The sequence below is a fragment of the Apium graveolens genome, unplaced genomic scaffold (genome assembly GCF_009905375.1).
Source record: "Apium graveolens cultivar Ventura unplaced genomic scaffold, ASM990537v1 ctg4472, whole genome shotgun sequence".
NCBI lineage: Eukaryota > Viridiplantae > Streptophyta > Magnoliopsida > Apiales > Apiaceae > Apium > Apium graveolens.
Window position 1 is genome coordinate 93,629 of NW_027418556.1, and position 22,682 is coordinate 116,310.

Sequence of the window (22,682 nt, forward strand, 5' to 3'; positions counted from 1 at the left end):
GAAATAGTCTATTTATTCTACTAAATTACGACCACATGTTATTGTATTATTTTTATTAAAAAATTATAATCATTAGCTATATATTTTTATAAATATTTTAAAAATATAATATACCTTGATAAATAAAATTTTAAAATATTAATGAAAACTAGTTGTCTTAATTTTAAAATCGCCAAAAAGTAAACCTAGATAAATTAGTCTCACACACAGCACAGCAACGCTGAACCTCCTGAAGGAAGAACAAACAGCGCGGGAAAATGAAAACGGAAGAGAAGACAAAGAAGCAAGAGCTATCAGTCGAGGAGCGATACACACAGTGGAAATCACTTGTTCCTGTTCTCTACGATTGGCTTGCTAATCATAATCTCGTTTGGCCCTCTCTTTCTTGCCGGTTTGTATTTATACTTTTATATATTTTATGCTTGAGGGTTCATGTCGACACTTTTAATTATTTTGGGGGTTTTTAAGTTATTAGTTGTTTCTCGTGCTGTGATTTGTTAATTTGTTTGTGGTTTTAAGTGTTGTGTGTTTCGATTTAGTTTGTTAGTGTTAGTGCGTGATACTTTGGGTGAATTTAGGGCATTTTTGGTTTTAGGCGTGGTGTGTTTCGATCAGTTTGTTAATGTTAGTGCATATTTTGGTTTTAGGTGTTGTGTGTTTCGATTAGTTTGTTAGTGTTAGTGCATGATACTTTTTTGTTAATTGTTGCGGTTTTAGGTGTTGTGTGTCGATTAGTTTGTTAGTGCTTTGGGTGAATTTAGGGCATTTTCGGTCTTAAGTGTTGTGTGTTTCGATTAGTTTGTTAGTGTTAGTGCGTGATACTTTGGGTGAATTTACGGCATTTTCGGTCTTAGGTGTGTGTTTTGATTAGTTTGTTAATGTTAGTGCATGATACTTTGGTGAATTTAGGGCATTTTTGGTTTTAGTTGTTGTGTGTTTCGATTAGTTTGTTAATGTTAGTGCATGATACTTTGAGTGAATTTAGGACATTTTTTGTTTTAGGTGTTGTGTGTTTCGAGTACTTTGTTAGTGCTAGTACATGATACTTTGGGTGAATTTAGGGTAATTTTGATTTTAGGCGTTGTGTGTATAGATCAGTTTGTTACTTACTGTTAGTGCATGATACTTTGGGTGAATTTAGGGCATTTTTGGTTTTAGGCGTTGTGTTTCAATTAGTTTAGTGCATGATACTTTGGGTGAATTTAGGGCATTTTTGTTTATTGATTGTTGATGTGTGAAAAGGTCGTGGTTGTGAATTTTCGGAGATTTTTTTAAGTTTTTTTAAGTTGTAGTCTGGTAGACCTAATTGTAGATTGTATGTTATAGAACGCGAACTCAAATGGACATTATGACTTAAGAAATACATGTGGTTTTTTAGATGCGTAGTGGTTATATGTTAGAATTAAACACAAACTAAAGTGGAGATTATGACCGAAAAAAATAAACATGGTTTCTTAAATGTGTTGTAAATAATCCCTGCGGAGTCTTAAATATGTTGGAAGATAATAGTAAAACAATTTATCTAATTGTGGATTTGTGGTATTAAAACATGTGTAAAACTTCGGATAAAAAAGGTTAGTACAAAGGAATTAGCAATGATAACAAGAAGAAAATGATTGTAACTTATCTCAAGAAAAGTCGTGGTATGAATTTAAGTTGAATTTGCCATGATACATACAAACAAACTCATGGCGGATTTACTTCTAGTTTTACGGGACGACTGTCTCACTGGTGTAGAACATGAAAGAGATTGAGAACACTTTTTAACCATTGCCCGAAAAACCTTTTTCGATATACTTCTTCATCACCCCATGTCTAGAAAAAGTTTTGTATAATTGTGTTCATATGAGGATATTTTTGTATTTGTGATTTTATAGAAAGGGCTAAACATTGGAGAAACGAGAATCTGCAAGGGGAATATGAAGCCCTAAGATTATGATAATAAACGAGTTACTGTAACAATGGAGGGAGATGAAATTTTTTGCAGATTTAGATTACAATAGAAGAAATATTACCAACAAGATGCATTAAGGAGGGAACCGATTATTAAATTATAAATAAATAAATATGTAAACATAGGGTTGCACTCTAATGAAAACTTCTCAAAACGAGAATCGTGAGAACCGGTGGTTTTTGTAATTCAAACTGGTGATTTTTTTGAAAAGTTAAAATTTCGAATTTTGTAAATTGGTGATTTTATGCAAACCCAGACTTTCTAGTACCTTGAACGCCACGAAGATTACAAACTAGTTTAACAGTTGTGATCGGGAAATGAGCATACGCGGATGTGAGATATTTAATAAGGGTTGACTCATGCATGTTACATGTTAGGAACAACATGGAAGAAGAAATCAAGACAAGGGTTTCCGGTAGATGAATAAGTTGGGAGGGCTAAGTGGTTTACAAATGGAATTAAAGTTGGAATTCAAGAGATCAAGAAAAGGATTGTCTGTGTTTGCTGATTCGGAGTTCGGAGCTTGCTAAAGATGGTGAGGGTTTAGGGTTTTTGATCTCAAGGGGTCCTACTAAGCACAGAGACGCCGTTGTTCAAGTTTAGGGGTTGTGATGTAATTTATCTGTACTGATCTTGACCACGTTGGTTTTAGGGGTTGTATTACGGGTTGAAATCGTTAATTGAATAAAATTTTCCGGTCTCGTTAATCTCGTTAATTTTCAGAGAGAGAGGAGAGATAGGGACCTAAATAAACTTTTAAATTCATAGTTTTGTGAAGATTGATGAGTCGCATAAGGGTGTTATTTGAGACCAGTCAATTTCTTGAAATAAATCTGCATGACTGCATGTACCCATGTGAAGATAAAGATAAGTTCATAGGGGAGGGTTAGGGTTTGTAGCGGAACCAATAGACAGACTAATCAAATCTATTTGAAATGGATATATTAGTAAAATGACAAGGTCACAAGGGAATCATTGATTTAATTCGATAGCGCCGGATGATTCACAACTGAAGAGAGGAGCTGAAGAGCGAGTAGCGAGTGTATCCTGAGTGTATCCTAAGAGGGGTTGAGCATCCTAAGAGGGGTTGAGCGGATCCTTAATTACTGTGCGTGGAGTTAATTGTAATTAAGAGAAAAGGTTGCGGCTAAATCTGGGAAGTAGATATTAAGAATTGCGGAAGATGGTTCTAATGGCATAGGCATAGGTAAGTCCCATGTGAAGTAAATCATGGACCAAGATATTGTCCCACTTACTTTTACATACTTTTATGTATCATTATATATCAATTTGTACTTATAACACACATATTTGTACACACACAAGCCGGGGTCTTTTGCTGAAACAGGCTATTCATTCTTTGGAATGAGGGTAAGGCTGCGTACGGTATACCCTCCCCAGATCGGATACTATCTTAGGCGATATTTATGATTTTACTGGGTACAGTTGATTGATTGAATGATTTTATGCAAATGAAAAATTTTAAATTTTGTAAACTTACCAATTTTAACTACGAAAATTACCGGTTCTCATAGTTCTGATTTTAATAAGTTCTCATTTGAATAAAAGCCTAATAACATATAACATATATGTATATGTTATATAATGTATGTAATTTATATGAAAATTTTGAAATAAATAGAAATATTAATATCAAAGTTACCATAAATATAATTCGGGCCATGATGTGCAATTGGGCCTCATTCCTTACTCCAAAAACCATCAAGCATTAATGAGTAGTTGGTTGGAGTAGTTGGTTGGAGTAATTGGTTGGTGCAATTTCGCTGATAATTACTTTGCTATATATAATGGTGTAGTAGGATTTTATAAAAAAAAGAAGGTGAATTGAATCGCTGGGAAAATAGAGGGCGAGAAAAGAAAGCAAAGAGAGATAGGGATGGAAAAGAACACAAAGATGCAAGAGAGATCAGTTGAGCTTTACGCTAAGTGGAAATCACTAGTTCCTGTTCTTTACGATTGGTTTGCTAATCACCGTCTCGTCTGGCCGTCGCTCTCTTGCCGGTCTTTATCTATCTCTTTATATACTCAAACTACGATTCTTGTCAATTTTTGGGGTTTTAAAGTTATTAGTTGTTTCTCGTATTGTAACTTATTAATTCGTTGCGGTTTTGGCTGTTATGTGTTTCGATTAGTTCATATTTTGGGTAAGTTTTAGGCATTTTGATTTTTGATTGTAAATGTGTCAAGTTGTTGACAAGCTTGTGGTAGAATTTTTATGAGAATCTATATATTCTTTTTTTGGTTTAAAATTATATCCAAATATAGATTATATGGTATGATTAAACACAAAACAAAACAGAGACTATAATTGAACGAAAGATATATGGGTTTTAAGTGCTTAGTGGATAATCCTTTTGGGGTAGTACATAATCCATGTGAGATGACGCGAACTAGAATTTAGCAAATTAATTTGTATGTATTTTATGTTATTATTTTGAAATTAAACAAATTATGATTGATTCAGTATTTTAGTTTTGTTAATTAAGTTACTAGGAACAGTTTAGTAGAATAATATAAGAAGTTGTTTCCTTTAATAAATTATGTTAGGACTTTTAGATACGTATTTAGTTTTCTTGCCGGTCTGTTCTGTCCTATATACTTACACTATGGTTTATGTCTACACTCTTAATTTTTGGGTCTTTAAGTTATTTGTTCTTTCTCATGCTGTAATTTATTGTGGTTTTTGAGTGTTATGTGTTTCGACTAGTTCGTGTTGTCTATTAATGTTAGTGCATGTTGTTTGGGGTTGAAATTTGGGGCATTTTCGTTTTTTGATTGTTGATGTGTGTTATTGTTAAAAATCTAAGCTCGTGGTTTTTTGTCTTCTTTTAAGATATACGGCATACCCAATTGTAGATTACATGTTATAGTTAAATGCAAACTAAAATGGAGATTATATCTGAACAAAAGATGGGGTTCTCTTAAATGTTTGGTACATAATCCATCTGAAGTCTCAAATATATCGGAAGAAAACAATTAAACAATTGATGCAATTCATCTATTGAGGTATATAAACATATGTATAAACCTTAAAATAAAGTAGTTAAGTGCAAGGGAATTATCAATGATAAAAAGAAAAAAATAGAGATAACATATCTCTAGTAAAGTCATGCCGAAAAAAATTGACGACACTTTTCAGTCGTTCAAAAAACCTTTCCGATAAACTTCTCCATTACCCCTAAAACAAGTTAAAACCTTTCTGATATACTTCTTCACTACCCCTGAAACAAGTTAAAAATTAATGACTAATTGTGTATTCATACGAGGGTATTTCTTATAGTTGCAAGGGGAATGTAATGCCTAAGATTATGATAAGAATTGAGTTTCTGTAACAAAGGAGGGAAATGAAGAGTCTTGCATATTTAGATCACAACAAAAGAAAGGTTACTACACATAACCTCTTAAGGTCCGAGAAAAAATGACTTGTGGTCAGAACACAAGACATAAGATACACGCACATACATATTACTATTGAAACAAAAATCTGAAATAAATGATTAATAATTCAAACAATTGACAGCTTGTGAATGTGGAAAATTTTCTGAGAATTTTTGTATCAGTTTTTTTTTGGTTTAAGCAATATGGTGTATAATCCTGAATTATCAATGCTATTAATGGTTTTCATGTTTTTTTAAAATGTCTGGTATACTGTTATAGATGGGGTCCTGTGATTGAGCAAGCTACTTACAAGAATCGTCAGCGTCTTTACCTTTCTGAACAGGTTACTTACCTTTTACTGCATTATGTTTATTATTTGTTGTTTAATGTTTAGGAGAAGGTAAGGTACTACTTTCAAAATCTTTTAGGTGGTGTTCTTTTAAAAGTTTGTATCTTACTCTAGTTTGTTTCCTTACTATGCTTCCCTTTGTGTTGCTTCTTCATCTTTCTTTCAGACAGACGGTACTGTCCCTAATACACTTGTAATTGCAAACTGCGAAATTGTAAAACCCAGGGTTGCTGCTGCAGAACATATATCACAGGTGAATTAATATTGATCTCTTTTTTTTACTCTGTTTATTTCCTAGTTCCAATTGATCTCTTTTCACTATTTTTTTCAACTCGGCCTTTATTTTGTTAGTTCAATGAAGAGTCGCGTTCCCCCTTTGTGAAGAAGTTTAAGACCATTTTACATCCTGGCGAGGTAACTAGCTCTTAAGCAATATAAGTCTCGATAATATTTCTAGCTTATATATCATTTTGTATACACACACACACACACTACTTCTGTTACTTCTTAGAATAGAAGGAAAAATGTTTGAAAACCTGCTCGCTTTTTGTAATTTTATAAAATATGATGCGATATTCTATTATCTTTTGGTGACAACTTGTACTGCAGCAAGTATACATACGTGAATTTTTGTATAGCTAGAGTCAAGACCGAAACTTCAGTATTAAAATATTATCTAAGTGTGCATGATGAATATTTTAGTAAAATACTAAAATATGTCAGGACTAAAACATTCTTGCTAAACTTTTGTGGATCTAAAATAATGCTAAAAATTTGATAGTTGTTCGATTTTTCTGATAAATGATTTACTAAGTTTGCATTAAAGCTTCACATTTTAATTTAATAAGGGACCCACTCCTAATATTATGATTAAACTGACACAAGTACTATTAGTAAATTATTATGATTCTGTGGGGAACATGTGCCCCTATTTGTATCCTCCCTTTGTTTTACTCCAATCATTTTTCTGTGAATCCTTAGTGCTCAATGAGGGGTTAAATTTTGTTGTGCAAACCTGTTAGTACTAAAAGTTACTGCTTGATCATGAAAAAGAAAGACCTATCATAAGAAATTTGGCCCTTATTTTGATATTATATCTTGTGATGTGTAAGGTTCATATCCATTTGGTGCTTCTTTGTCACATATATGTATCCAGAGTTGGTGAGCTGTTGCTACACCGCCTCGCATATTTTTAAACTTTTAATCTGTTCTATTTACCCATGCACATGCGATATAGTATTTGAAAAGCATCACAAAACATGCTTTCAGGTGAATCGGATTAGAGAGCTTCCCCAGAACAGCAACATAGTGGCTACACACACTGACAGTCCTGATGTAAGCTTTTTCTTTCTATATTTTATTTTTATTGACTTTCAGTTTCTGCGATAATGTTGACAAAGCTATTGAAATGGTTTAATATCTCCTAAATTTTGATTGCTTAATTTAGGTCTTTATTTGGGATATTGAAAGTCAGCCTACTCGTCAAGCTAACCTGGGAAGCCCAGTGTCTCGTCCAGATTTGGTGCGCAATATCAATTCTTTTGATCCTTCTGCAAATGTCTCAAAATCAGTGCTTTATTTCTTGCACAATTTCTTTTTTATTATCTTAAGTCTGTCATAGTGTTTACCATAATACGAATTGTTAAAACATTTAGAATATGATGTTGCCTACATGTATGCTTCCCCTTATTTGGTTCATCTTGCCTTGTAAACCGTCATTGTGCAGATACTGACTGGGCATAAGGATAACGCAGAATTTGCACTAGCTATGTCCCCAACTGAACCGTTCGTGCTTTCTGGAGGTATTATTTTTTAAAATATCATCCCGATGTTGGATTGTAGGTGCATATTTGTGTATATATGATCTGCATATTAAATGAGTACATGTTAATTTTAACCATTAACAAGGTGCAAGAAAATACATCGACATTACTTTTAAAATCCTTGCAGTTGGTATCACTAGTATAAATGTTATTTCCTACATGAAGGATTATCAGGTTTATGAGAAATCACTTCATTGGACAGGGAAAAACAAGTATAAGTGTATAGATAGCTCTGCTGATACTACGTGTCTTTGTGCCTGAATCATATATAATATCTGCACATACATTTGGACTTGTATAGCAATTGACAAAGAATGTGTTGACGTATTCACTTCCTGCACTTCAAATTCTATCCACTCGAGAAGGTTTCCCAGAAGTCTAATGGAATCAAATATGTTATCTGTTTGCAAACTAGAATATCCCCTTGATGAGTAGCAGCTGTTTGAAATTGTTAACATGGAATCAAATGAAAAATGTGGTAAAATCAAGTTAAAAAGGAATATTTAAGCTGGATATTTAAGTTCAAAAAGTGATCACTGACCAAAATCAAGCATCACATATAGATATAATGGATTAATTTTTGTGTCAGGGAAGGACAGGTTTGTGATATTATGGAGTATTCAGGATCACATCTCCTCCTTGGCTACAGACCCAGGATCTACTAAATCTTCTAAAGCAGGGGGCATTAAGACCTCCAAGGCTGATGTAAGTGATTACTCGCCAGCATCTAGCCCTTCCGTACAAGCTCGTGGTACTTTCCAAGGGCATGAAAATACTGTTGAAGATGTGCAGTTCTGCCCCTCGAGGTAGCTGGGGAATGAACCCTCTAAGATGCATCATTTCTGTTTTTTTCACTGAATATACCGCTTATTTCACACATTATAGAAGATTGTATATGTTAGTATGATTTGTTCTCTTATGGTGATCAAAAGTAAAAATATAAGTGTAGCAAGGGCCATTGTGAAGGTAATATAGCATGTTGCTTTGTCTCTCCTCTCTGTAGCAGTAAACTTGCCATTAAGCTATCTTCCTTGTACTTTCTTACTCACATTCAATCCTTTCATTGTGAAGTGCGCAGGAGTTTTGCAGTGTAGGGGATGATTCCTGCCTTATCTTGTGGGATGCCAGAAGTGGTTTTACTCCAGCCGTCAAGGTTAAGTTCATCTTACTGTTTTATTCTGTTGGGGACCATAAGTTTTATGTAAACTAAACTATTCTGGCTGTCTAATGTAAGGTAACAGTAAGATTTTTTTGTCTACAATTTTTTTGATGTTGTATATGCATATGTTGAAGCATCTGCTGTTTATTTCAAAAAAGACAGCCTCCATCAGCCAGCATCATATATTCAAACTTTTTAATTTTTTGTATTCAAAGCTGGGAGTTCATGTATCTGTAAACGTGTTGTATTTCTCTGGTATATATGTATTTGCCATGTTCAATTGTTTTTGCCCTATCCTTTCTAGTTTGTATTAATAGGTATGTTAATGGAGTTGAAAATGTTTGGTACGGATGATGAAGTGTAAAGCAAAGACCACGTGCATTAGATAAGCATGTCGAGGAGGGAGAACGAGAAACTAGAAAATCATAGTTGTGAAAGACCAGAAACAATAATATATCTATCATAGGATATTACTGTTAGAGGCTATCTGAGCACTGTTAATACTATTTTACGTAATTCAGGGTGTAGTTAGGGACTTGTGCACTAAATGATCTCATGACAGTTGACATCCTACCCATCAGCTTTTATTTCGAGGTATGATGTTGCATGAAGCTTAGAGTCTGTATTCATTTATTTCACAGGTTGAAAAAGCTCATGATGCGGATCTTCACTGTGTGGATTGGAATCCTCATGATGTAAATTTTATACTGACCGGGTATGTATACATTGTAAAGCTTTCTCTGTGTTCCAGTCATTGTTGTCCAAATTGTTAGTTCACATTTCTACATAAGTTGTAGTACTTTAAAAGTATATGATTTTTCAGATGTTCCATTTCAGTGATTAGAGCTTAGTGACTTTCGTAACTTTTTTTCTTCTCTTGGAGTATTGTTATTAATCATTTCTTTTGGCTCTCAAGGTCTGCTGATAATTCTGTTCGCATGTTTGACCGCCGTAAGCTCACGTCGGGGCCTGTACACATCTTTGCGGGTCACAGTGAAGCTGTCCTTTGTGTTCAGGTATGTGTGTGTGTGTGTATATATATTAGCTCCTGAATCTTGTAAGTGAAAATTAATTATATTTACCAAGATGTTGATTATCTTATGAACAAAAAACTTTCTTCATATTCAGTGGTCTCCAGATAGGTCATCTGTCTTTGGAAGTTCAGCAGAGGATGGCGTTCTGAACATGTGGGATCATAAGCTGGTGTGGATGAAAACCTCTGATGCTTTTATTAATTTTGATAATGTTTCTGTCATCATCATATAGAACGTTTGTAAAATTTTGGATTAGAAAAAGAAACCCCCCTCCCCCCCCCCACAAACACACACCACACACACAGAAGGGTAGTAAGATAAAGAAAATTGAGGTTGCGCGAAATGGTTTAAATGGTAATATTCAGACTGAAATGGATACAAGGTAGGACATAGTACAGTCTCAGGTGTCATTTTAAGATTAACAAGGATTTGAATATCCAATACAAGTAGATTTGCAAATATTACATCTTTTTTTCAATGTTACGGTAATATTGAGCTAGCTGATGACATATGGCTATGTACATTAACTTTGTCTTTGATACCTCACTAGAACCTTCCATGTACTGAAAATCATCAATGAGAATTTATGTCATTCATGCATGAAATATGTTTAGATTCGATTATAGGTAATGCAGAGAATTCATAGATATCATACCTTTTGTTTGGTCGATAAAACTATTATATTTACTGAGAACCTAATTAAAATAGCAAGGACAACCTTAATGAAGTAAACAAGAGTACTTCGATTGTACTGTGTATTCTGTAGTGTAGTCCATACTCGTGTTTCATTCACGTCCAAGAATTTGGTTATATTGTTCTTTCTGTTGTATCTACTATTTGGTAATGCCATTCCCTATTAGAAGCTCCAGTTCATGTACTTTGTGATAGACACAGTTTGCTTTCTCTTCTCTCAAATCTCAAAGTACTGACTACTTCTTGAAATGGTTGTTCACCGTCCTACCTTTGAACCGAGATTGGTCAAATTTTACCATCTTTTATCCGTAGTATATGCCATTCTTTCTGTTGTATCTACTATTTGGTAATGCCATTCTTTATTAGAAGCTTCAGTTCATGTACTTTGTGATAGACACAGTTTGCTTTCTCTTCTCTCAAATCTCAAAGTACTGACTACTTCTTGAAATGGTTGTTCACTGTCCTACCTTTGAACCGAGATTGGTCAAATTTTACCATCTTTTGTTCATAACTTGTAGGTTGTTGCTTTCTCTGGTGTATATCTGTAGTATATCTTCCTGCTTAAAGTACATTTGCAAATTATTATTATTATAAACACTAAAAAATGAATGGAAAGATAGATTATCCTTTACCACTGTTTAGATGTTGATTAAAAGTTAGAATGCAATTCTAATGATGTTTATTCTGATTTAGATTGGCCAGCAAGATAATCCGAATGGCTTATTCTTCCGACATGCTGGGCACAGGTTTACATTCTCCGTCACCTTGGCATCTTTGTTTAAAATATCGTTAGGAGTAACAAATAACATTTCTTTTGTTAGCACGTTATGTCAGGATTGAAATTTGCAGTAATTTGCTTGTACATGACAAGTCATTGCAGGTTCTTTACTTTAGCCTCAACTCTATTAGATTCTTACCTGTTTAAACTGTCATTGTTTGTAAATGTAGAGACAAAGTTGTTGACTTCCACTTCAATTCTTCTGATCCATGGACAATTGTTAGTGTCTCTGATGATTGTGAAAGTACAAGTGGGGGTGGAACGCTGCAGGTAATAACTAATCTCTAGCTTGGATGAGTGCAAATGAGTGCATCAGCGTACAATTATTAATAGAATAAGTAGAATGTCATTCTTACATGTCTTATCAATCTCGGTCATTAGTATATTCTACCCTAATTGCCCTTTCTTCGCTAGCCTAGAATTTTTTTTCTACATATAGCCAAATAGGCTAACTTGATAGATTATTAAATACGATTTCTTGTTTAACAGATATGAAAGTTTTATGTGTATATTTATGTGAAGTGTGAACTTGTATTTAAGTGTCAAGAAGCCTAAATTTTAAAATGGGATCTTTATATACCAATAACGATGAAGGATTGGTAGAGTAACCATACCTAGTACCATATCATACTTGGTTTTGCCTATGAGTATTGTATTTTGCTAATAATGTTCGATCGTAGTTATCATGCTTCTCGATGTTGCATACATAATACAGTAAAACCTCTATAAATTAATATAGTTGGGACCGGAGAATTCTATTAATTTAGAGAGGTATTAATTAATCGATAAATTAATAATTATTAATTTATAGAGAATTTTCGGTAGCAAACAAAATTAACTTTTGATTAAATTTTTATTCACATAAATTTAAATAAAATGAATTGTACAATTTATATTTTATACTTAATTCAATTAATTCAATGTATATGAATTTAGAAAGTCAATGGAATGTACAATATATTAGATTCAAAGTCCATGTAGTGTATAAGTTAAATTCATTGTATTTTATATAGAAAATATTCAATGTATATTAGGAAAATTCAAAGTACATGAATTAATTTAATTCATTGTATTTTACATAGAAAGTATTCAATGTATGTGTAGTTATAAAATATATTATATATACTGTATATACTAGATTGGGGGAAAAATTATACAAACAAAACAATGGCTTCTCATCTAAAAGGTGTCACAAAATCAACAATGACGGATGAAGTAAGAAAAGCATTATGTGAATATAAAAGAGAAAATTCATCATGCACTCAAAAAGATCTCCAGTTGTGGCTCGAGAATAAGTTTCATCTAAAAGTTAGTCAAGGTACAATATCAAATACACTGAAAAGGTCAGCATATGAAAAAGCAAACTACAATTAAATCATATTTTACAAAGATGTAATAGCTATATTTTTATGAATATAAGGGAATTATTAATTTATAGTTTTATTGGGACCATATTTTTATACAGGGTTTTCAAAAAAATTATTATCTTATTATCTTATCGAAATTGATTATTTTTTGAACTGGCCCTAGTCGGGACCGGACAAAATTATTAATTTAGAGAGATTATTAATTAATCGAGTATTAATTTACAGAGGTTTTACTGTACATGTATATGCCTTGCGCTGCCTCTTTGAGAAGGAACCTTGCTACTGAAACCTTTAGCTTCAATGTTCTGAAGAAATGTTGTAGGTGCCCATGATAGCAAACTAATTTCTTTTCCCTCAATTTTCTGGGTACTTATAAGTTATAAGCAAAATCATTTTAATAATCTGTCTAAACATCTACTAGTGCTGGTATTAAATGAAGGTTTGTATAACACATTAATGTTTGAGTTTCTTCTGTGATGCCTTCAAATTTCTTTGTTAGTGTTTTGTCTAGTAATATAGACGTTTACATATGATGCAAGTTCTGTTTATAAAGAACCATAAATTATAAAATATACTGCCCGTATGTTTGTCAAATAAGTTATATGACATTTAGAAAGTTATTCTTTAATATTTGTCCTGTTCTAGTTCTCCATGTAAAGGAACGGATTCCTGTTTCTCATATATCATGTGTTGTTTTTAAGATATAAACAAGTCTTTTGGTGGTGCAGATATGGCGAATGCTTGATCTGTTATACAAACCCGAAGAGGAGGCTCTTGCGGATCTGGAGAGATATAAGGACCATTTGCTTTCATGTTCAGTTTAATATTTATTAATCAGCAAATACTGGGTTTTGGACTAGAATTTTATTATCATCCTTGTGTGGAAAAATTTGCAGAGACCTGCTTGGTTACATATGGAATCAGTAAACCTTGAATCATACATTACCTTTTTGTTTTGTTTTTTCCTTGTAGTTTTGCCATCTAAAATGATAACCATTTGCATGAAGGAAAAAAGTAGATGGAACTATGTTGATATTAAGAATATGTTTTGTTATCCTGTGTTGTTGGTTTTTGGTTTTTACTACTTTGTACAGCCAACAATGTTGATGCTAACCTGATTAACCTGTAAACTAAAAAATAAAGAAAGAACCGTCTTATGATGCAAAAACTAGCCTAGTTGAGGCTCGACTGCATTATTATATGTTATCGAAACCTTGGTATTTCGTTCATATGTAAAACGTGTCTGGTTCAATATACCTATTCTTTTTTTTGCTATATTTCTATATACCCATGGGTGTGATCGAGCCGAGTCAGACAGGCTTGAGCTCGATTGAAAAAATTTGGGCTCAAACTCGAGTTTGACCGTGCCTTTAATTTCAAGTTCGGGGCTGTACTCGTAAAAATTTTGGTAGGTTCAAGTTCAGCTCGAAAGCTTGAATAGATTTTACTAAATATTAATAAAAAATCGAAATATGATAAGTTTGACTTAAATATTTAAAATATAAATAAAATATTTATATATATATAAAATGTATTTATAATAAAAGAAATTAAAAATAACATAGTCTCGATTTAGCTCGCGAACCTTACGAGCCGAGTAATTTGAGGCTCGAGCTCGGCTCGGTAAATAATTTGAAAAACTCGAGCTCGGCTCGATTGTTACCGAGCCGAATTCGACAAATCAAACTCGAGCAGCTCACAAACCGTTTGACTCGTTTACACCCCTGTATATTACCTGTTCATTTTCTTTGATGCATTGTTCAGGTAAGTGAAATGAATTAGGCATAACGACAGGACACCTACCAATGAACGATAATGAGATTCATTGCATATGTTTGCTATTATAGACTCTTTGTTGACTGTTCTTGTCCTCTCTTTAATATAGCAGAGACCATGCTGAGATTTCTTACAGAGACTTTGCTAAGTATAATCAACTAGAATCTATAGAAGTAAAGTTTAAACTAAAAAAACTTGCACAAATAAATGTCTTCTGGAATACTAATATGAAAGGCATTTAACAATACGCCAAGCACAAAGTATACTTCTGAAGAGCTTTGTGTTGTGAAGCCTTTTCGCAAATTCATAATCACAATTTTCAAATATCAACTATCAAGCAGCGAGACAATTGCTTGTAAGTTGCGAGTAATAACACGTGTTACAATGATATTTTAGTCTGAAAAGCCAGAAGCTTTGCTACTATTTGCTCATGGCCAGCATCCTAAACTCCCCAGCCTGTCTTCTTTGCGTCACAGGCAAGGACTTATAACAGAACGCTGCATTATATACATTAACCTTTTATCCGGTTATCTTGATTATCTGTATTGGCATTGGAGCATGTGGTGTGTTGTATATCTGTACAACTTCACTATGACACGACGAAGCCAAAGAATATAGTGACCTTTGAGGTGTGGTAGCTATTTTGAGACAAGAATTTTATACTTGGAACTGTAAAAATAATTGAGAGGGTAGTAGTAGTATAGTCTGTCGCTTTCTCAAATTCTTAGGCAGAATCAGCTGCAGATCACCTCTACTGAGAGTTTTTTCATGACATTTGGACATGGATCACCTCCAAAAAGTTCCGGTGCTACAATTACTGAGCATGCATTTTGGCCAATGCAGTACTGCAACACAGAAAATCAGAGTAAATTATTAAAGGCAATTCTCAAGCTAAACGTGTTTGTCTTTAATAGGAAGAGAATTATATCTTGTTGCTGATGTGAAATCAGTAATAGTTAAAAGAAAAAAAAATCTAAGCATACCCTTTCAAAGGCATCATAGGACTTGTGAGCATGACAAGATCCCTCCCGGAAGCTTCCACAAGAACCTAATGGTGTTCCAAAGCTGGCAAATTTGACTGAAGAGATTTTCTGTCCAGGTGCACAAGAGAGGTGGGCTTTTGGTCTCAGTGGCTTGTTTGTTTTACCGGAGTGTTGCATTTCATAATTCATTAGGGTTGGCTGCCATTCGTAAATATCAGCACATACGCTGGCTACTTCTCTTTTCGCCATGGTGATACCATAAGGATTTCCACCCAATTCTTCAAATAAAACCAACAAATTTCCTGTTGGCTTCAACCATGATCGAGGTACATGATACCTGAAATTAAAATCATACATCGATCAATTAACTGTTTACTGCCAGAATGAAGTTTTCTAGAAGTTAATTTCCACTTACCATCTTTGGGAAGCCTCCCCACAATTACTTTGACATTTCTTCTCATTAAACCAACCAGTATAACTACATTGACTACAAGTACCAGAGGCTTTATATGCAGGCCAGTAGCGCCCAATGCTTTGCCCATTTATCCATACTTGACCTTTACTCATGGTGTTCATATCCAGAGCTAATGGATGATTTCCAACTGGAGCGTTGAAAGTTGTCTGGAAACATGATTAATTTATCATTAGCACTTAAGATTATCTATCATCTAGTTTTCTAAATGTTTACTCTCTTTTGGTTCAGAAATCAGAAACACAAAAATTAAGTTCCCAATGTTGTCAGCTTGAGATCACTTCATATATAACGATGTTTTTCTGAAATTGAGCTTACTCACCTTGTACCATGTCAGTGGCTGCTTTTGAGCTACAACTGAACCTTCAGACCACTCAGTAGTAGAACTTCCGGTGAGAGAGTGAAGACTTAAAGCTTCACCGTTCAGACCAACCTGGTAAGACCATTTCTGCCATGTCAAATCTCTCCTTCCCTCATTAAGCCCATTAAGAGTAACTGGACCTAAAACTCCAGCATTCCACCTCTCAAAATGTGGACCTACATTCTGAATTCATAGACGAAGAAGGTGTTAAATTATTTCTAATCTAAGATAAATATTAGCTTATCATATATCCTATGAGTTTTGCGGTTATGCATATCCTAAATCCTCAGTTTCTATCTAACCCTTTGGGTTTTGACTACTCAAAGTTGCAATAAAATCTAAGTTATAACCACAAAAAAGAATCAGTAATAATTTACATACCGGGAGGCCGACTGCGATGCTTAATACCGAAATCTTGTTAACCCCAGCTCTTAGATACACACTGCGACTAAAAGTTACTTTTGGGCTGTCTATATTTCCATTTACAGATCCTGTCAAAAGCAAAGAAAAATTAATAAAGAACAACTAAAGAGCAACATATGGCTTCTATACATTTGCTATGGAAATTTTTTATATCATGCACCATAACTTATTCAACTGCAGTTTTACAATCACTAGGTAAAAGAAAGCCAAAAACTTAGCAGATTAGAAAGTGCCTAGTTCTTCCAAAGTTTTTTTAGTAAAAAAGAGCATCTGCTGTACCTAGTCTCAGTAATATCATTACATACTGCATATCTATAGCATCCTATAGCATCATACCTGTTAGTCGACCATTAATGAAAACATGCAAAGCGTGACCAGCGGAGAAGACTGTTAAAACAGGCCACTTTCCACCTCTCAAATGCCTTTCATTATAATCGATCTTGACACTAGTCAAAAGAAAAGGAATCTTGAGACTGAAACATAAGAGAATAGACTAAACTGTACTTGATAGTGAAAAAAGAGATCCATGAAGATAGGCAAATACTTACTCTGTGTTGTACCACAAATAATCAGAAACATCTCTGGTGGTATTTATTTGTTCTAACAATCCAACTGCTGTAAATGTTCTATCTTCATAAGATGTTGTCTCATCATTGTAAGATTGCCAAGAAAATGTTCTGCCAACAGGGGTCATCTTCATTTGTGCACTTTGTGCGCCCATCTGCCAAGTTGGAGTTAATTAAATGGTGACATATGTTCATACGATGTAATGAAGGATTAGAATATCACCAAAATTATATACATATGTTTTAACAAAGAAAATATGTTATGTAAGAAAAACAAATGTTGCTCTCACCCTTGCTGTATTATAAACTGTGTTCTTGCAGTCAGGTAAGATGCTGATAGACCAAGGAGGTAAGTTATAGTGCATATTATTGAAAGCTAATTTAGCATAAGAATTTTTGTCGTAGTTTGCAAGAAATGCAGCACAAGCTCCTGACTTTGATCTGAAAACATTAGCCTGTATAGTAGCCACAGAAAGCAATTATTAGAGTAAATATTCATCATAATTTAAAAACGACTAGGAGACTAACTAACTGCAGAGACTGGAGAAATTCTAACCTCGTGATAGTTACCCAGTACTATCCTAGTTGGATCTCCAGACACTAACGCTGTCTCACATAATTTTATTGCTCTGTGCAAATCTTTCAGATGACCCCATTTAGGTTGTCTTAGTAGCCCTGAACATATGAAATATAAAGTCATTAAGACTTTACAAGTAGCTAACTCATAGAAGTACATGACATTATATAAGATAATATTAAATGCAACTCAATTCTTGAACAGCCATTGATAGATGCTCTGCTGCTCTTACCATATTCATCAAGAGGAGCATCATAATCATAACTAGTAGCAATAAAAGGACCACCAGCAGTCCTACCAAAGTTTGTTCCTCCGTGGTACTGGAAGCATTGAAGCAAGTAGCTTAATATTGGTGTGATATACATATAAAGAGGCCAACGGAGACATCTAACTGAATTATAAATTCAACAAGTATCCTTACCATGTAATAATTAACAAATGATCCACCCTTCTGTATAAACCTTGCAATTGAAAATGCTAGGTCTTCAGCTGGACGGTATGGGACTGCACCTCCAAAATTAGTAAACCTGCACCAAAGTAATAAAATGAACACTGGCATGTACGTGTTTTCTAGCACTAAAGCTGTGACTTTTAAGTAAGAACATAAAAAAAATTGAGATTTACCAGCCCGTCCAGGCTTCAGTCCACATCTTTGGCTTATATGCTTTGTTGGGAGAGAAGTAATCACAGTAAAAACCATTGCAAGCATTGATCTATAAATGATAAGCAACACAAGGCTAAATATTAAAAAAATCACTTTAATACGCTACACTAGACATTATTAAATGGAAATCCCGAAAAGGGAGAACATAACACCAACATCACGAAACACTTACAACAGGATCAGGGGCATCATCTTGCTTACACATGACCCATGGAACTCCAGTGCCCAGACCCACAGCCATCTCAGCTGCCCATTTCGTATAAGCTTTACCAGGAGCACCAAATTCATTTTCCAGGGGTCCATATTCATTCTCAATCTGTCACACATAAAAGCACAGACCTCTCAACATCTAATTTTAATTCATCATTGAAAGAAATATAAAGTAACATCGAGTAAGAAATATGCGAAGAACAATCAACGTGGCTACTTTAAATCTTAATACCTGAGACATTATTATTGGGCCACCTTGAGACTCATACAGCCTTTCTGCTTTCATCATATTTACTATCTTTGTTGTAAATTTTTGCATAGCACTCTTCATGACACCGATGAATTGCCAAAGTTAGTTCGAGTACAAAAAACTAGTACATAATGAATAAATAAGATATGCAGTCAGAATGAGAAATGCAAACCTTGAAAGGTCCATTATCAGTTCTGAAACTGATACCTGGAACATATTTCAACCAAACAGGAAATCCTCTGAAATTACCATAAAGATGCATAAGAAAACATTGTACCGCTTTTTACGCTTAAAACAAATATCTAATAAGGCAAAGTATAAGATTTCAATTGTACCCAAAGTTCCATTCAGCACAAGCATAAGGACCAATCCTGAGATGAGCATAAAGACCAGCTTGCTTCACTAGCTTAATGAATTTCACCAGGTCATATCTGTCCTCAAAATAATACTACATCCAGAAAATAACAACATTATAGCATATATAAAGAGACTGGAAAATGTAAATATAAAAACTATGAGATATAGTATCTTTACTTTGCCAGGTTGAGGTTCATGGCCATTCCAGAAAACATATGTCTGAATTACATCCAAACCTCCCTCCTTTGCCTTCTGAATAAGATCTGGCCACATCTGCAGCAACCCAAAATGTAAAAACACATTTAAATATTACTGCAAAAAAATTAAATATAAAAACAGCATATGCATCATCAAAGTACTTAAGTGCTTCCAAAAATAGAGGTAACAACCAAACTAACAATGTAAGAATATTCACAACACACCATTTGCTAAAAATACTTTAAATTTCAGAATGGACAGGGGAAAGAAAAGAAAATAGATTCTTTATAAATCCACACTATACATTGACACAAGAGTGTAAACACACACACACAGAGAGGGAGAGAGAGAGGGGGAGAGAGAGAGAGAGGGAGGGAGGGAGGGAGGGAGGGAGAGAGAGAGAGAGAGAGAGAGAGAGAGAGAGAGAGAGAGAGAGAGAGAGAGAGAGAGAGAGAGAGAGAGAGAGAGAGAGAGAGAGAGAGAGAGAGAGAGAGAGAGAGAGAGAGAGAGAGAGAGAGACTAACATACCTCAGGTGTGCTTCTTGGGTAGTGAATTGATCCAGAAATGAGTATTCTTCTTTGGCCATTAACAACAATAGCCTTATGGTCATAAGTTACAGAAGCTGTACTTAAACACACCAATGTACTCAACACCACCACCACCACCACATTACACATTACACCCTTCAAATTCATAACTTTGAATATCCCTCTTCAAATTCTTGACCTGCCCTTCTTAAAGCAATGGTCTTTTTCCCTCTTCTTCAACTTTATTTTCTAGCAACTTAAAAAGACTCAAAAACAGTTGTCACTGGTTGGTTTTTTCTTAGTTCTTGAGCTCACCCTTTTTTTCAATGCAAAGCAGTTAAATGGGGCTGCTATTGGTGCCTAGATACTTGTAAAGATTGGTGCTTTAAGCTTTGAATTTAAACACAAAAAACAGGGAAAGCTGAAAGTGAAAGGAGGGGGGCTCACATTTGGACTTATTCTCATTTCTTGCCTTTAAACAAACCAGAAAAAAATCATTATTCTTCTATCCAGTTATGAAAAAGACTAGCTTTTGCATAATCACATGCATTCTTAGCAACATAAAATTTCAATCTTTGCATTTAAAAAAGTTTAGCATTTTCAAGTTTTAGTATTTTTTGATTATGAATTCCGATCTTTAACAACCGATTGCTTAAATTATTTTTTGGCGGTTTTTTTTTAAATTGATGTTAATGCAGAGACATGTCTTTATATGTGCACTTAAAATCTTTTTACCGGGTTATGTTTATTCACAAAAAAAATTCGTAAACAGATAATTTGTCAAGAATCGCACGTCAAAACTCAAGATTGATAAAAGAATTCAAGAAGAGTAAAGTTGTGTTTGGGTGTGCCTTACAAAAAGATGTTTTTGGAGGGTATGTTTTTGTTGCACAAAGATTCTCCACCCATTTTTCAATACAGTTGGTCCTACTTTTAAGGCCATTAAATTTTCTTGGGGTCTTGAATAGTCATATCCAAACACTCCTTTATACATGTATTTTACAACTGTTGGAATTACTCAAGTCCCGGGTTCTGCAAATTATTCGAAACTATTTTTTCATATGATTTTGTTGCATTTTGGTGACAGAACTTTATGCCCAACTTAAAAAATGACTAAATTAAAGTTTTGGTCTCCAAAAAGATGTTAATACGGTTGAACGGTTGAACGGTTGAACGTATCGTTTATGTGCGCGTATCGTGTGTGAATATTGTCAACAAACTTAAATTCTTGTACTTGCGAGAGAGGCAATGCAAAAGAAGAGCAACGAAAGTATCCCTCCGTCCCACTGAATTGTTTACGTTAATTTTTGGCACGCTTTTCAATACTCATTTTTTCAAAAAAAAAATTTGAATAAAAATTTTATGTTTAAACATTTATTCAAAAAAAAATTTGAAAAAATATTATGAAACTATAATTTATAGAAATCTCGAAATGCGTAATGAATAGTAACGTAAACATCCCAGTGGAACGGAGGGAGAGAGTAACTTAATACATGTAATTTATCCGGTAAAAGTTCGATAATATTATTGACTCAACAACTATCAATCTTCTACGATCTGTATTGACTCAACATGTATTAATTTCCTACGACGTACATTCTTAATATTTTTTGACGGAATCAGATTTAATACGATAAAGCTCGATTTAATCTATTAATATTCGAGTCATGATGTACTTCTATTATTATTATTTGCATATATCTATAGGCATTAGTTAAGAGGTTGAAACGTAGAATTAGTTGAAATGTTACCTTCATGCGTAAAACAATTATGTTCGTCATTTTTGTTGATTTTATGTATTTGGGCAGAATCTTTATTACTAAATGTATTTCTTATTATGGACTGTTGGCAGTTGAAGCACGTAACAAAATTAATATGCCCTACTTGATAAGCAGCCCAAATCAATTGGACGTGGACACCAATTTGCCCATTTGAATTCTTATGTGCCGCATCCAAACCTATCCATTGTATGAGGCTGATAATAATGAGAAACTGAGATTTGAATCATCGACCTCTTGTTACTGAGAATACATGAACTTGGATTTATTACATTTAGATTTAAGTGTAAATAAGTCGAGGTAAATTATTCTCAACCAATTTGGGTGGAATACACTTATCGTAATATTTCATTACGGGTTATTATTACGGTAGGTAGACCTGGAAATTCGTTCGTGTCGTATACTTTCGTGTCGTGTATTTTCGTGTTTCGTGTACTTGAAGGCTAAACACAAAACCGACATGTTTAGTGTTCGTGTACATTCGTGTTCGTGTACTTTCGTTTCGTGTCGTGTATGTCGTGTTACTTGAATATTAATATATATTAAATTTAATATTAATATAAATTAAAATATAAGATTTTTAGGTAAAAAATTTATAAAATATATGAAAAATATATATATATCTAGATCTCATATCTATACAATATAATGAAATCAAATAATATTTTAAATATAAATATACTTACATTTATTATAATTCTACATATATTCAAAAAAATATTAAAATTTAATTATAATATTTATTTATGTCGTATACTTCGTGTCGTGTCGTGTACTTGAAGGTTAAACACAAAACCGACACTAAATCTCGATCGTGTACTTTCGTGTTCGTGCACTTTCGTGTCGTGTACTAAAAATTCAAACACAAACACTAAATTTTCGTGTCGTTTCGTGTCATGTAAGTCGTGTTGTGTCCAAAATTGCCGGGTCTAGCGGCAGGTGAGTAATATCGCAATAAAATATTGTGGCAGTCTTTATTATAC

General features: G+C 33.9%; 2 protein-coding genes across 3 annotated transcripts; one reads left to right on the forward strand and one right to left on the reverse strand.

The window, feature by feature from the left end:
* The first annotated feature begins 194 nt into the window (after positions 1-194).
* LOC141701945 (WD-40 repeat-containing protein MSI4-like) lies at positions 195-13,610 on the forward strand. 2 transcript variants are annotated; one of them, XM_074505581.1, is made up of 15 exons: positions 195-391; positions 5,633-5,696; positions 5,869-5,955; positions 6,054-6,116; positions 6,972-7,037; positions 7,150-7,224; positions 7,429-7,504; positions 8,115-8,331; positions 8,597-8,678; positions 9,326-9,399; positions 9,601-9,700; positions 9,813-9,887; positions 11,105-11,157; positions 11,360-11,459; positions 13,285-13,610. In XM_074505581.1, the coding sequence occupies exons 1-15, from the start codon at positions 258-260 to the stop codon at positions 13,378-13,380; spliced, it is 1,362 nt and encodes a 453-aa protein (XP_074361682.1). In that variant the 5' UTR covers positions 195-257; the 3' UTR covers positions 13,381-13,610. The 2 variants fall into 2 exon arrangements, with proteins under 2 accessions (XP_074361682.1, XP_074361683.1); XM_074505582.1 differs by lacking the exon at positions 195-391 and adding an exon at positions 3,691-3,976.
* An 888-nt stretch (positions 13,611-14,498) lies between these two features.
* LOC141701940 (beta-galactosidase 1-like) lies at positions 14,499-20,294 on the reverse strand. Its single transcript, XM_074505578.1, has 18 exons — positions 19,922-20,294; positions 19,373-19,468; positions 19,174-19,286; positions 19,011-19,077; positions 18,821-18,913; positions 18,551-18,694; positions 18,339-18,427; positions 18,136-18,241; positions 17,947-18,034; positions 17,694-17,812; positions 17,428-17,592; positions 17,120-17,292; positions 16,908-17,017; positions 16,530-16,639; positions 16,110-16,331; positions 15,731-15,936; positions 15,316-15,652; positions 14,499-15,177 (listed from the first exon to the last, which is right to left on the reverse strand). Exons 1-18 carry the CDS (start codon positions 20,087-20,089, stop codon positions 15,067-15,069), a joined length of 2,517 nt encoding a protein of 838 aa, XP_074361679.1. The 5' UTR covers positions 20,090-20,294; the 3' UTR covers positions 14,499-15,066.
* Positions 20,295-22,682: the final 2,388 nt, after the last annotated feature.

Bases quoted from the DNA above. Each gene is read 5' to 3' on its own strand.
- LOC141701945 (XM_074505581.1), top strand. From the start codon at position 258: ATGAAAACGGAAGAGAAGACAAAGAAGCAAGAGCTATCAGTCGAGGAG. The intron at 7,038-7,149 runs GTAAGCTTTTTC...TGCTTAATTTAG, and splicing joins CACACACTGACAGTCCTGAT to GTCTTTATTTGGGATATTGA. The intron at 8,332-8,596 runs GTAGCTGGGGAA...TTCATTGTGAAG, and splicing joins GTGCAGTTCTGCCCCTCGAG to TGCGCAGGAGTTTTGCAGTG.
- LOC141701940 (XM_074505578.1), bottom strand. From the start codon at position 20,089: ATGAATTTGAAGGGTGTAATGTGTAATGTGGTGGTGGTGGTGGTGTTG. The intron at 18,035-18,135 runs GTAAGGATACTT...CAATGCTTCCAG, and splicing joins CATTTGTTAATTATTACATG to TACCACGGAGGAACAAACTT. The intron at 16,640-16,907 runs GTATGATGCTAT...TGCTTTTGACAG, and splicing joins CATTAATGGTCGACTAACAG to GATCTGTAAATGGAAATATA.